The sequence below is a fragment of the Pelodiscus sinensis genome, chromosome 31 (assembly GCF_052426305.1).
Source record: "Pelodiscus sinensis isolate ZL-2025 chromosome 31, ASM5242630v1, whole genome shotgun sequence".
NCBI lineage: Eukaryota > Metazoa > Chordata > Testudines > Trionychidae > Pelodiscus > Pelodiscus sinensis.
The window spans coordinates 3,811,057-3,824,934 of record NC_143082.1 but is presented as its reverse complement, the minus strand read 5'-3'; the positions used below and the strand labels follow the sequence as shown (position 1 = coordinate 3,824,934).

The 13,878-nt window shown below is 62.2% G+C and overlaps 1 protein-coding gene across 1 annotated transcript; it reads right to left on the bottom strand.

Annotated features, from left to right (window-relative positions):
* Positions 1-3,157: 3,157 nt before the first annotated feature.
* On the bottom strand, positions 3,158-13,719 carry ACP5 (acid phosphatase 5, tartrate resistant). Its single transcript, XM_075902354.2, has 6 exons — positions 13,642-13,719; positions 11,050-11,167; positions 7,679-7,948; positions 6,999-7,126; positions 5,774-6,119; positions 3,158-4,651 (listed from the first exon to the last, which is right to left on the bottom strand). Exons 3-6 carry the CDS (start codon positions 7,946-7,948, stop codon positions 4,409-4,411), a joined length of 987 nt encoding a protein of 328 aa, XP_075758469.2. The 5' UTR covers positions 11,050-11,167; positions 13,642-13,719; the 3' UTR covers positions 3,158-4,408.
* Between the last annotated feature and the right edge of the window lie 159 nt (positions 13,720-13,878).

Genomic DNA, 13,878 nt, shown 5'->3' with positions numbered 1-13,878 from the left:
CAGGCGGGGGGGCCCTTGGGGCAGAGGCTCGGCGCTGGGGGGCCCTGCCTCGGGCGTGTGGCCCCCCCGGGCGGTGCCACACAAGTGGCTGGAGTGTGGTTGCCCCAGCAGAGGGCGGGGCACAAGCCCCCCCCCCCCGCGCGCTGCCAGCAGGCGACTCATCCAGCAGGACGGGGGAGGCAGAACAGCCCCCCCCCCCCCGCAGCGTTTGCCCAGGATTCGCACCCTGGCCGGGGGGGGGGGGGGGGGTGAGGAGCAGGGCCTGGGCCTCGCCTTCCCCGCAGGCCTCCTGACCGGCGAGATGGGCCCCAGATACAGGGCAAACAGGCCGCTGATTAGAGGCTGTTAACGGCCATGGACAGGCTTCGCCCTGCAGATAAGCAAAGTCAGATGGGATGGGGGGGGCGGGGGGGGGGTCGGTCTCTGGCCCTTTAAGTACATGGTGGCTGCGTCTAGACTGGCATGATTTTGCGGAAATATTTTTAACGGAAAAACTTTTCCATTAAAAGTATTCCCGCAGCAGCGCGTCTAGATTGGCCCGGATGCTTTTGCGCAAAAAGTGGGCAGTGTAGATGCGATTTTGCACAAGAAAGCCCCGATCGCCATTTTAGCCATGGGGGCTTTTTTGTGCAAAACAGTTCTTCCCTGTCTTCACTGGCCGCCTTGTGCAAGTATTCTTGCGCAAGAGGGCTTTTTCCCAAGCGGGAGCGTGAAAGTATTTGGGCAAGAAGCACTGATTTTGTATATTACAAAGTCAGTGCTCTTGCGCAAATTCAAACGGCCAGTGTGGACAGCTGGCAAGTTTTTGCGCAAAAGCGCTTGCTTTTGCGCAAAATCTTACCAGTCTAGACGCACCCCATTAGAAAAAGACTTCTTAGGGGTCTGTGCTGGCTGGATTTGGCCCGGTTTTTGAGTTGTGCAATTATTTTGTTTTTGCAATGGGCAAAGAGGAAACCTCTATTTAAAACCAGCTCTTTTCTGCCTGCTTGGGATTACTGGCCAGGAAAGCATGTGCAGCCTCACTGTTGATGCTGTGTGTCTGTGTCTTGCTTGGTTTGGGACGGTAGGACTCTGTCTGCACTACGGTGTCAATAGCTGGGGTGCCGTAGCTGTGCTGTTGTAACCTGGTCATGTAGGCTCAAGGTGTAGCCACACAAGGGGAATTTCCATCTTTACCATCTCCCTGTCAGAAGATAGAGCTAGGTTGGCAAAGGAGTGTTTCTATCTACCTTCGGGCTTAGCATAGCTACAGGGAGTAGCATAGCTATTTTTCCGGTTGCTGAACATTTGCTATGTTGACCAGACCTGAAACTAGACATTGGACTATCAGCCTTTGAAGGCTTAATCCTCATGCCTTGTAGCACAGTGCCATTGACTCTGGTTCTCAACATAGTAGGTGTGTCTGTTTACCGGGCTTTGTCAACACCTCCAATTGAATGACAAAACTTCTGTACTTCACAGGAGCTTGAACTTGCTGTGGCAAGTGGGTGTAAACAACTTGTTGCCAGCAGGAGGGCTTGCCTGTCCACAAAGATGAACTTGCCTGGGGGAGGGGGGATTTTTTGCATGCAAACATTTTGTGACATAGGGACAATTGCACCAGTTTTCAAACAAGTATCTTTATGCTTTCTCCCCTGCAGCCCCTTGCAAAAACCTTGACAAAAGTTAGGCAGCTGCTGACCAGTATGGCTTCCTTGTGCTGTATCTACCTGCTCTCACCTATTTTATAATTAGATTAGAAGCACTTTGGAACAAAGACCAGTTTTTAATTGGATATGTGTGCCACCTGTAGCAACCTCAGGTTCTGGGCTGTAACTGGGGCTCCTAGATGCTGTGGTAACACACTAAGACGGATGCTTTTGTGCAAAATCTTGCCGCCTGTCTACACTGGCCGCGAGTATTTGCGCAAGAACACTGACTTTGTACTGTACAAAATCAGTGGTTCTTGCGTAAATACTCTGACGCTCCCGCTCAGGGATAAACCCTCTTGCGCAAGAGGGCCAGTGTAGACAGCCAAGTTGATTTCTTGCGCAAGAAAGCCAGGGGCTAAAATGGCCATCGGAGCTTTCTTGCACAAGAGAGCGTCTACACTGGCACGGATGTCCAATATAGTTAAATTGGAGCAAACACCTTGGATTCTGGGAGGATGCTGATTTGGGATTTAAACGTGGCTGATTTGGGATTTAAACGTGACTTATTTTGGTTTCACCTAAACCTGTTCCCACTCTTAAGCTAAAAAGAGTTGCCCTCCTGTTTAAGACAGGCCAGAGAACAGCCCTGAATGAATCCCTGTTTGAATTGGAGTCTATCTTGTACAAAACAATATCCGCTCAAGTTAAAAACATCTGGGAGCACTCATGTTCATCTGCTCAGGTTGAAACTTGCGTTCAAATCTCTTCCTTACATCCCAGAAAACCCCTCCTCCTTTAATTAGAGAAACTTTTCTGTTCATATTCGAGTGCTGGGGACAGAGTACAGGACAGACTTTGGAGACTGGGGGTCTGTGGGGCATGCCCTTGTGGAGAAGCAAAAGTGGGGGTGTTAAAGATGGGGAGGCAGCCTTCTTTCTTCCCTGATGTGGTTCCCAGCTACTGATCCATGGGGTGTTTCCGTATGTTCTTTCCTCAACCACCTGCTGGGGTTAAGGTTCTTTCAGTAGGTGCCCTCATTGTAGGTGTCTGTTTGCCAAGGAAAATGTGGTAGCGATTGGAAGCACCAATGAGAAGGGATCTGGTCAGGCAAGCAGCTTCCAGCTCAGGAGGTGTGGGGGAGGGAGAAGGCTAGGCTATGAAGTGTGAAAATGCCATCCCTGCACATCCCAAAACCCTCATATGGCTCATCATTTCTGGACCTGATTGGGAGACTTCTCCATTCATCTGAAGAAGTGGGTTGTGCCCACAAAAGCACATGACCCCATCCACATTCGCAGGGCAGTGGGAGAGCCAGGGCTGAGCTAGCAAGAGGCCGTGGGTCAGGATTATTTGAGTGTGACACTAGCAGAGCTCTGAGTGTTTGAACCTAGAGCCAGGGTAGCAGGGGGCTGCACTTTGGGAAGGAGGGGCGTTGGCAGAACTCTGCAGCCGTCCGTCCCAACTTGCCCCTCTGTTTCCCAAATGTCGTGTCATCGTGCCCAAGGTATGTGGAGAGAAAACCAACATTGCTTTTCCCAGCATAATTTACTGAAAATAATCACAAGAAACTCACGTACAAGAGTCTGCTCCCTTCAAGGCAGATTCAGGGAGCAGATCACAGGTGCTATGCTGCATCGTGTAAAGAAGTTTCTCCAGAGCTTACAAGTCTGACAGACGTGGGGATCGCACACACGCACGCAGAGGCACACACACACACACACCGTTTTACATTTAAACTGGGAGCAAACCCCCTGGACCAGTCAGTATCTGAGGGTTAAAAACAAACAACTCAAAGCCATGCTGGATTTGAGCAGTGCTGAGGCCTCTTCCGGCACAACTCAGTTTACTGGCCTGCCAGGAGCAACACCATAAAAATCAGCTTCCCAACTGCATGGCACGTGGCTGAGGATTTTGTTCCCGAGAGAAGGGAGTTCATAGCACTTCCAGGTGGCAAGACCAGGGAGCAGCTCACCTGAGAGAGCCGTGGGTAGGGACTTTTGTTGCAGTAGCTGTAGAGATCCCCGAGGAATTGAGAGTCACAGAGCAGGGAGCAGGGAAGGGGCTTAGCCCCGTTTTAGAGGCGGGGAGCTGGTGCCCAGAGAGACAGCGACAAGGTCACGCCAGGCAATACCGTGCCATAGTCCTCAAACCCAGCTCTGCTTTGGAGCCATGCGGCCAGCTTGCCTGGCCCTGGGAAAGCGTTGCAGATACCCTCCCCCCACAGCAGCCAGGGGCCACACCTAGGAGCGGGGTGGAGAACGACGAGGGGAGGAGACCTCGTCCCACAACTAACCCAGTGTAGTCGGAACGCTCTGCCCTCCCCGCGCCGGGCAGGGAGATGTGTGGGCAGCAGGTAGAGGCACAGGGACAGCTTCCGGGGGCTGTGGGCAGTGCACAGACCCGACGGGTCACCCCCGCCTCCACAAAGGGGCCGAGACACAGAGTTTTCAGAAGGAGGGGGGCAGCGTTTCGAGGGGGATCAAGGGGCTGGAATCTAAAGCGATCTATTGAGGTGGGAAGGGGGGATCAAGCAACAAAGGGGGGGCCCTTCTCCAGCCAGCGAGTGCAGACAGGAGAGGATGTTTGCAAAGCCTGGGAGGGTATTTCAGGGGGCTACAGGGCGTGAGGGGACGGTTCCCCCAGAGGTCGGCTGCAGAAGCCTTACAAATCAGACAGCTGCAGTGCCTGGAGCAGCCTTTCCCTCGGTGCCAAACGAAAAGGCAGGGAGCTCCGAGCCGCCCCACCCGCTGTGCCCTCCTAGATCCACGGGCAGGGGCTCAGAGGTGGCTCCTCCGGGGGAGGGAGGTCTTGTAGAGGGACTTGCCGCTGGCTTCAATGTAGGTGACACTCATCTCCTTGCCGTCGATCTCCACGTAGGCGAAGCCGCCCAGGGACGCCGGCGCGGCGTAGAAGAAGCGCAGGAAGCCCGCGGGCACCTGGTGGAAGTGCTTCCGCGAGTTCTCCATGAAGTTGCCGGCCCCACTCAGCACGTAGCCCACGCCGGCCTTGTCCTGCAGGTACTGATCAGAGACAGGGGGGTTACAACAGATCTGCGCCCCTGCTGCCTGAGTACCCCCTCCCCCTCCATGCCTGTCCCACAGCCAGCATGCCGGCACCCGGGTGAGCAAGGAGTGTGCACCCAGGGCTGCTCCGTGGTAGGACAGCACGTTGCAAGCTGGCACCCCCGCCGGTGGGCCCAGCACAGCATCTGCTGGAGCTGTTCTCTGGAGAGGGGTGGGTGGGGTTGCTGGGGGCGGGAGCCAGAGGAGCCTGGCTCTCACGGGGAGGGGACTGAAATCTCCCTGTTTGGGATCTAGTGGGTGTGGATGGGGAGAGTATTAGCCGCGTCTAGCTGGGTTCTAGTCCTGGATCTAGAAGGAGGAGAGTGTTTCTCAGCCAATGGTACGAGTACCCTTAGGGGGATTCGAGAGAAGTCAGGGGGGGTACCTCAATACACCTGATATTTGGAGAAAACTGACGTTCTACTTTGTGTTACAGCGTTTTATTATTTTTGTACTTTTTTCACCCAAAAATGTCATCGCCCGCCCAGCTACAATTAAGTTGTTTAAACAAATGTGTTGCAATGGTAGAAAAAAATGGTTTGTCTGAAACTGTAGGTACTGGGGGGACTTATCTTCTTCTTTTTTTTTTTTTCTTTTTTTTTGAAAAGGGGTACTTTATAAAAAAAAGATTGAGAAATGCTGCTCTAGGGGGCTGGGCACCAGGACTCCTGTTCCCAGCTTTGGGAGGGGGTGGGGTCTCGGGGTTAGCGCAGAGGGGCTGGGAGCAGCATTCCCTGTAAGCCAGGCGCTTGTGCGGCCGCTCAGGAGAGAGTCCAATCCCGCCCAACTGAGCACCCACCGCTAGGGCTCTTTTGTTCTGCTGGTGGTGCACAGTCTCACATGCCTCAGTGCACATGGAAAATATTATTCCGCGCATGGATGGGAAAAAAATCCGCACATACACGGAAAAGAATATACATGGAAAAGGAACGTTGGTTGGGAGCCAGGACTCCTGGGTTCTAGTCCCAGTTTTGCTGTTGCCTTCCGGCAGTGTGGCCCAGGGTGGCTGGGGCAGGGTGCAGCGGGTCAGCAGGGGAGCCCAGAGTGGGGCCCCTAGCCCAGCGCCCCTCTCCCCCTCACCTGCAGGTTGTGATCATGGCCACACAGGTAGGCAGTGGCCTTGTACTTGAGCAGCAGCGGCTGCAGGTACTTCACCAGGCAGTGGGTGGGGCCGTGCTCCGCCACTGACCACACCGGGTAGTGGCCGGCGACCAGCAGGTAGTCGTCCCGGGAAGCTGCCATCTGCTTACGGAGCCAGGCCAGCTGGCTTCGGGCCAGCCCTACATCCCGGGGCTGCTGGGGCTGCTGGCTCTGGAAGTCGTCCGAGTTCCCGCACAGGGTGACGGTGTCGATCATGAGGAGGGCCACCGTGGCGTTGCTCTTGGGGACCTTGAACTTCAGGGAGTAGTGGTAGTTGGGGAAGTTCCTACGGAACAGAGGGGTCGAAGGTAAACTAGAGCTGATCTGCACCCCCCCCCCAGTCGCCTGAATCAGCAAGAGTGAGGGACTTCAGCCGGGGTGGGGGGGCAGGGCTGGTCTAGCAGGGGCTGCAGGGCGGGAGCAAGGGGTGCTGGGATGGGGAGCCTGGCCGGGGGGCAGGTTGATCTAGCAGGGGCTGCAGGGCGGGAGCAAGGGGTACTGGGATGGGGAGCCTGGCCGGGGGGCAGGTTGATCTAGCAGGGGCTGCAGGGCGGGAGCAAGGGGTACTGGGATGGGGAGCCTGGCCGGGGGGCAGGTTGATCTAGCAGGGGCTGCAGGGCGGGAGCGAGGGGTGCTGGTACGGGGGGCAGGCCGGTCTAGTAGGGGCTGCAGGGCGGGAGTGAGGGGTGCTGGTACGGGGGGCAGGCTGGTCTAGCAGGAGCTGCAGGGCGGGAGCAAGGGGTGCTGGGACGGGGGGGCAGGCTGGTCTAGCAGGAGCTGCAGGGCGGGAGCGAGGGGTGCTGGGACGGGGGGCAGGCTGGTCTAGTAGGGGCTGCAGGGTGGGAGCGAGGGGTGCTGGGACGGGGGGGCAGGCTGGTCTAGTAGGGGCTGCAGGGCGGGAGCGAGGGGTGCTGGGACGGGGGGGCAGACTGGTCTAGTAGGGGCTGCAGGGCGGGAGCGAGGGGTGCTGGGACGGGGGGGCAGGCTGGTCTAGTAGGGGCTGCAGGGCGGGCAGGAGGGAGAGGCGCTGGCGGAGCTGGGGGAGCCCAGGGCCAGGCCCGGAGGGGGCTGTGGGGCAGAACGGAAGGCCACAGGCAGGCTATGGCAGGGGCCCGGGTTGGGCCCCGAGACAGCAGGGTGCAGGAGGCGTGTGCGGGGCCCTTACCAGCGCTTGGAGACCTTGCTGTAGGCGATCTGAGCAGAGACGTTCCCCGAGTGGTCGTGGTTCCCGGCCAGCACGTACCATGGCACCTTGCGCAGCGGCTGCGCCTTGAACACGTTCTCAAAGGTTTCCTGGCAGGAGTGAGGAGACGGCAGAGACCACCGTCACCCTTCCCCAGTGGGGGAGCCGCGCCTGCCGACCTCCCCCTCCTCCCCACCCGCACGCACTGGCCGCCCCAGGCTGGGAGAGGGAGCTGGCTGGAACCCAGCTGGGAGGGGGAGCCATGAAGCTCTTTGCCCCTCACGAGCCATAATGGTGCTGTACCCCCCAGCGTGCCTGTGTCCAGCACGGCAGCCAGGGGGCTCGTGCTAGCTGGGGGCCCGTGTGCTGTGCATCCCTCCAGGACCACACGGGGACGCCATCTCCAGTAAAGAGGCTACAGCAATGGCGTGACACCCTGGAATTGGGGGGGGGGGAAGCAGAGGGATTTCTCGGCCGGAGGTTCATCCTGCAGGTTCCAGGGGAGATAGAAAACTCCCTGGCTTGTACTCACGTGTTGTGTGCCCTTAAACAGCCCCCCTGCCCCACCCCAGAGGCAGCCGCATCCCAGCACAGGGATCTCGGCATAAACACGGGCTGGATCCCGGTCCCTGAGTATTGGGCAGGGACTCCAAAGACTCTACCTGGAACCTCTTGTCGTTGACGTCCTGCACCCCGTTGTAGTAGAAGTTGTCGCCGAGGGACAGGATGAAGTCCGCGCCCAGCGCTGCCACCGTGCGGCCCATCTCCTTGGCCGTGGCCACCTCGCGCGGCGTGTGGAAGGGGGGATTGGACACCCCGCCCCAGTCCCCCAAGGCGATGAAGCGCAGGGAGGAGCCGGTGGAGAGCGGGCTGGCGTAGGGAGTTGGCAGAGCCGCCAGGAGGAGCACGGAGAGACACAGGTAACCCGCCATCTGTGGGGAACAGGGGGAGATGCAGCCACAGGAGACGCTCTGCTCTGAGCCCCTCTCCACAAGGGAGGCAGGGGCTAGAACTAGGGATGAGCCGGGACTCCCGAGGGGGAGTGTTTCACTCATTAGAACACGGGGCAGGGAGCCCGGACTCCTGGATTCTCAACACCACTCTAGTGTCGGCAGCCGGGGGGGGGTTCTGGTCCCAGCTGTGCCACTGACTCACTGCGCTGCCTTGGCCAAGTCCCTCCCTCCTAGTCAGGGTCTTGGCGGCATGCTCGGCTGGGCAGGGGCTGTCCACACTGGGCCTTGGACCAGTGTCACTAAACCAGTTCAAATCACACAGTGAACCAAGTGAAACCCCCCTGACCCCCAGGCCGCCCACCCTGATTTCAGCTCAACCTGCCCAGCTCACTGGGAAGCATCCTGCAGGCACCACCCTCCCCCAAGCAGCAAGAGCAGGCACAAGAGGAGATGGTGAAAGGAGGGTGGGAATGGCTGGTTTGAGCCGCCCAGCCCTTGTTCAGACCCTGCCCCAAGGCTTCGGGAGACAGAGGGTGAGAGTGCACACAGCCCAGAGACAACAGCCGGGTGCTCAGCTGTCCAGGGCGCCTGGCAGCTCCAGGAGCCAGCGCCCAAAAGCTATCAACAGGCACTTGTCAGGACCCCCGTTGTGCCAGGCGCCGCACAGACCCCGGCCGGGATCGGGGCCCCGTTGTGCCAGGTGCCGCACAGACCCCGGCCGGGATCGGGGCCCCGTTGTGCCAGGTGCCGCACAGACCCCAGCTGGGATCGGGGCCCCGTTGTGCCAGGCGCCGCACAGACCCCGGCCGGGATCGGGGCCCCGTTGTGCCAGGCGCCGCACAGACCCCGGCCGGGATCGGGGCCCCGTTGTGCCAGGCGCCGCACAGACCCCGGCCGGGATCGGGGCCCCGTTGTGCCAGGTACCGCACAGACCCCAGCCGGGATCGGGGCCCCGTTGTGCCAGGCGCCGCACAGACCCCGGCCGGGATCAGGGCCCCGTTGTGCCAGGCGCCGCACAGACCCCGGCCGGGATCGGGGCCCCGTTGTGCCAGGTACCGCACAGACCCCGGCCGGGATCGGGGCCCCGTTGTGCCAGGCGCCGCACAGACCCCAGCCGGGATCGGGGCCCCGTTGTGCCAGGCGCCGCACAGACCCCGGCCGGGATCGGGGCCCCGTTGTGCCAGGTACCGCACAGACCCCGGCCGGGATCGGGGCCCCGTTGTGCCAGGCGCAGCACAGACCCCGGCCGGGATCGGGGCCCCGTTGTGCCAGGCGCCGCACAGACCCCGGCCGGGATCGGGGCCCCGTTGTGCCAGGCGCCGCACAGACCCCGGCCGGGATCGGGGCCCCGTTGTGCCAGGCGCCGCACAGACCCCGGCCGGGATCGGGGCCCCGTTGTGCCAGGCGCCGCACAGACCCCGGCCGGGATCGGGGCCCCGTTGTGCCAGGTGCCGCACAGACCCCGGCCGGGATCGGGGCCCCGTTGTGCCAGGCGCCGCACAGACCCCGGCCGGGATCGGGGCCCCGTTGTGCCAGGTGCCGCACAGACCCCGGCCGGGATCGGGGCCCCGTTGTGCCAGGCGCCGCACAGACCCCGGCCGGGATCGGGGCCCCGTTGTGCCAGGCGCAGCACAGACCCCGGCCGGGATCGGGGCCCCCTTGTGCCAGGCGCAGCACAGACCCCGGCCGGGATCGGGGCCCCGTTGTGCCAGGTGCCGCACAGACCCCGGCCGGGATCGGGGCCCCGTTGTGCCAGGCGCAGCACAGACCCCGGCCGGGATCGGGGCCCCGTTGTGCCAGGCGCAGCACAGACCCCGGCCGGGATCGGGGCCCCGTTGTGCCAGGCGCAGCACAGACCCCGGCCGGGATCGGGGCCCCGTTGTGCCAGGTGCCGCACAGACCCCGGCCGGGATCGGGGCCCCGTTGTGCCAGGCGCCGCACAGACCCCGGCCGGGATCGGGGCCCCGTTGTGCCAGGCGCCGCACAGACCCCGGCCGGGATCGGGGCCCCGTTGTGCCAGGCGCCGCACAGACCCCGGCCGGGATCGGGGCCCCGTTGTGCCAGGCGCCGCACAGACCCCGGCCGGGATCGGGGCCCCGTTGTGCCAGGCGCCGCACAGACCCCGGCCGGGATCGGGGCCCCGTTGTGCCAGGTACCGCACAGACCCCGGCCGGGATCGGGGCCCCGTTGTGCCAGGCGCCGCACAGACCCCGGCCGGGATCGGGGCCCCGTTGTGCCAGGCGCCGCACAGACCCCGGCCGGGATCGGGGCCCCGTTGTGCCAGGCGCCGCACAGACCCCGGCCGGGATCGGGGCCCCGTTGTGCCAGGTGCCGCACAGACCCCGGCCGGGATCGGGGCCCCGTTGTGCCAGGCGCCGCACAGACCCCGGCCGGGATCGGGGCCCCGTTGTGCCAGGCGCCGCACAGACCCCTGGCAGAGAGACTGGCCCTAGGTCTGAAGATCCTGCAGCCAAATAGTGTCAAGAGGGGCAGGAAATAGCAGAGAGCAGGGATGGGACAAGCCATGAGTTGTGCGTCGTTTAGCCTCGCGTCCTTCCCCTACGTCATCTCCCAGCCCCCCACATCTGTGGGTCGCTCCCTGTCTGGCCCCGGCTCAGAAACGTGCAGCCCCAGCCTGTCTGAGCCACTCCCTCCCCAGAGCTCACCCCACATTTCCACCGGCATAAAATCCCGCAGCCCGGCGGCCGGGACCATTCCAGCCCAATGCAGATTTCACAGACGCCTGTCCCAAGCAGGGGAAACGTGCCAGGAGCCCCATTTAACCCCACCAGGGTCTTGGCAGCTGCCGCCGCTGTAGCCCAGAAGGAGCCCAGATACCACGGTGAGAGGCAGTGGCTAAAACCCGGAGACAGCGGCGCTGCTGCAGCAGGCAGGACACTGCAGCTGCGGCCGGGAGCTTTGCTTTGAGGAGGGGTGGCCCACGGCAGCAAGGCCAAGGCGCCTCGGTCGCTGAGCAGGAAGAGGGGAAACCAGGTGAAGGAGACCGAAAATGCAAAGGAAACCGGCTGGGGAGAGGCCCCGGGCTGCTGCCCGGAAGCTGGCAAAGGAGGGTCACTTACGCTTGTCGGTTTCGCCGCCGGGCACCGACGCGGTCGGGGTCTCACAGATGCTCCTGCCGGCTGCGGGGGAGCCCTCCCTGTGCTGCCGGAGAGCCGTCCCGACGCAACGGGGGAAGATCTGCCAACAGGGACATTTTATCAGGCCCTGAAAAGGGAACTTGGGTGCCGGAGGAAGCGGGGGGGGGCAGCTGTGGGCTCCCTCCCCCCTGCACGTGTCAGAAGAGGCTCCGAGTCGCAAAGTTGATTATTAAGAGTGTAATGGAGAAACGGCTGCCCCATGACCCACAGCTCCCCCCCCGCAGTCATGTGACATGTCTGACCCATAACTAGCCGGAGTTCCAGTCACACTGCAGCGCACCCTTCAGTCACGCCCCAGCTGATTAGGAAGCCAAACACAAGCCAGGCTGCTGCACCTGGCCCCACCCGACAGCTCTGGAGCTAAAGGGACCGGTCCGGGACTGGGAGAGTCGGCGGGTTGTGGGCCAGGATCGAGGGGCCTTGCAGAGCGGATGCAGGTGGAGCCCCGGGCTGGGATGGCAGGGCGGTGGGTCAGGACTGAGGAGCACCCCGGGGCTAAGGGCAGACGGGGGGCAGCCAGGGCTGGAGTAGCAGGGGGCTGTAAAGTGGGAGCGAGGGCCCCGGCAGAGCTGGGGGCCAGGTGGGAGCTTGCACAGTGCACGGCCACACGCCACGGCTGGGGGCAGAACCCCTGTGGCTGCAGCACCCCGAGAGGTCAGTCCAGAGTGCGTCGTTTGACTTAGGGAGGGCAGGGGGGCAGCTCCAGGCAGGCCAGTGGGCTGCACACGGGGCCAATTACCTGTCTGAGATTAGCGATTGGAGGGATGCCCCCAAACTACGCCCATGCCAGCAGAGTCATGGGGGCACTGGAGCTTGTCCCAGCGCCTTGCCCCGGTGACATGAGGCCCAGCTGGGAGACTCCGTCCAGTGCCCAGGGTCCTTCACTATGAGCTTCCAAGCTCCAGCTGATCCACTTTCCCAGAGGCTGCCAGCCTGGGTCCTGACCCCTGTGCCCCTGCTGTAACCACTACACCCCTCTCCTCCCCAGAGCTGGGGAGAGAAGCCAGGAGCCCTCCCCTCCCCTCTGAGTGAGCCCGCTGTTGTGCACGATAGCTGTGCACGGGGATTTGCACTACCAAATGGCAAGGAATCCCCCCACCCCACCCCCCGCCATCCAGTGTGACCCAGGCAGGTTAGTGTGGGCAGGAGTTTGCCAGGACTCTTGGCCCCGTCAGTGGCTCTGGCATAAGGAGTGGGGCCTAGTGGTCAGAGCAGGGGGGTGCCGGGACGGGGGGGGCTGGGAGCCAGGGCTCCTGGCTTGCGTTCCCAGGCAGCTCTGTGGAACGGCGCGTGTGAGATGCCCTGCGACGTTATGCCACTGTCTGAAGCGCGCTGCAGCCTTTCCTGGCTATTTATAGGAAGCCGCGAGCCCGGAATATCACAGCTCCTGCAAGATCAAGCAAGGATCCCGCCCCCCAGCTGCTGGCAGGGAGGGAACCAAGGTGGCTCCGGGAGGCTGCGTCAGCGCCGGGAGAATTCCCGCTGACTAAACGCAGTTCTGGAGAGGGACCCTGCTACCCAGCTCTAGCCACTACACCCCACTCCCCTCCCAGAGCCCCCTGCTGTAACCACGCAGCCAGCCCTGGATCGGCCTAGTGCTGGAAAGATCGAGACCGTCTGGTCTGGGTTCCCCGGGGAACCCTGGAAACCGAGCCTGGCCCCCTCCGCCTCCTGCTCCGCTCCTCCAGGCTGGCCCCAGGCTGAGTCAGACACATGCGGCTGTGGCACCGAAGGGCTGGGTCTCAGGCCAAGGCAGGTCAAGGCCGCGTACCCATGGGGGCCCCCCAATGGTTAATCCCAAAGCAAACCCAGGCAGAGGGGCCCCGGACCCACGTCTGCCTCCTCCCCCCGCACTGGATTTTAAGAGAGGCGGGTGGTCTGCTGGGGAGGGCCATGAGGTCAAGCTTCTATCCCGGGCGCTGGGGGGGGGGGGGGGCAGGACTCCTGGGTTCTATCCCCAGCTCTGGGAGGGGGGGGCCGGGACTCCTGGGTTCTATCCCCAGCTCTGGGGGGGAGGGGCGGGACTCCTGGGTTCTATCCCCAGCTCTGGGGGGGAGGGGCGGGACTCCTGGGTTCTATCCCCAGCTCTGGGGGGGAGGGGCGGGACTCCTGGGTTCCATTCCTGGCTCCGGGAGGGGAGTGGGATCTTGTGGCCAAAGCCTCGCTCTCCCCAAAGGATTTGGATGTGGGGGTTTGAAGAGAGAAACCTTGTGGGCCCCTGGTGTTGCAGGGCCTGGGTGAAAGAGCACCCCCACACTCCCTGCAGGAGATCTGTCCCCTCCCCCAGCCTGCACTGCCCAGCAGTAAAGGGGGGTTGTGGTGCCCCACCTGCACAGCTCACACTGGGGGGTCACAGCGGGGCAGACACACCCCTCCCCGCAGTCACACAGGGCCTCCCGATTCAAAGAGAACCAGGCAGAGATCAAGGCCGAACCCGGCGCTTGGAAGCAGCCAAGTGGAGAGAGACTGACCCAGTTCAGGACAGTGGCCTGGCTCCGGAAGGGGGGTCCTTACCCACGATCCGGGGCAGCTCAGCACCTCGCCCTTCTGTCCCCCTGCCCGGAGCCAAGAGGATGTTGTTGTGTGTGGCAGCTGAGTAATCCCTCAGAGACACCCGCCCTCTGCCCTGAATTAATTACCCTCTGGTGAATCCAGGGACTATCCCGCGGGAGGGCTGAGGCCCAGCCCCCAGGAAAGGCCAGGCTCCCCATGCAGCAGGGAAGGGCTGAGGTGCAGGTAGGAAGGAATCTA

What these genes read in the sequence shown, in the direction of transcription:
- ACP5 (XM_075902354.2), bottom strand. Translation starts at nt 7,948, where the DNA reads ATGGCGGGTTACCTGTGTCTCTCCGTGCTCCTCCTGGCGGCTCTGCCA. An exon ending in AGCAAGGTCTCCAAGCGCTG is followed by an intron (nt 6,120 to 6,998) that starts GTAAGGGCCCCG and finishes TCTGTTCCGTAG; the next exon opens with GAACTTCCCCAACTACCACT. An exon ending in GCCATGATCACAACCTGCAG is followed by an intron (nt 4,652 to 5,773) that starts GTGAGGGGGAGA and finishes GTCTCTGATCAG; the next exon opens with TACCTGCAGGACAAGGCCGG.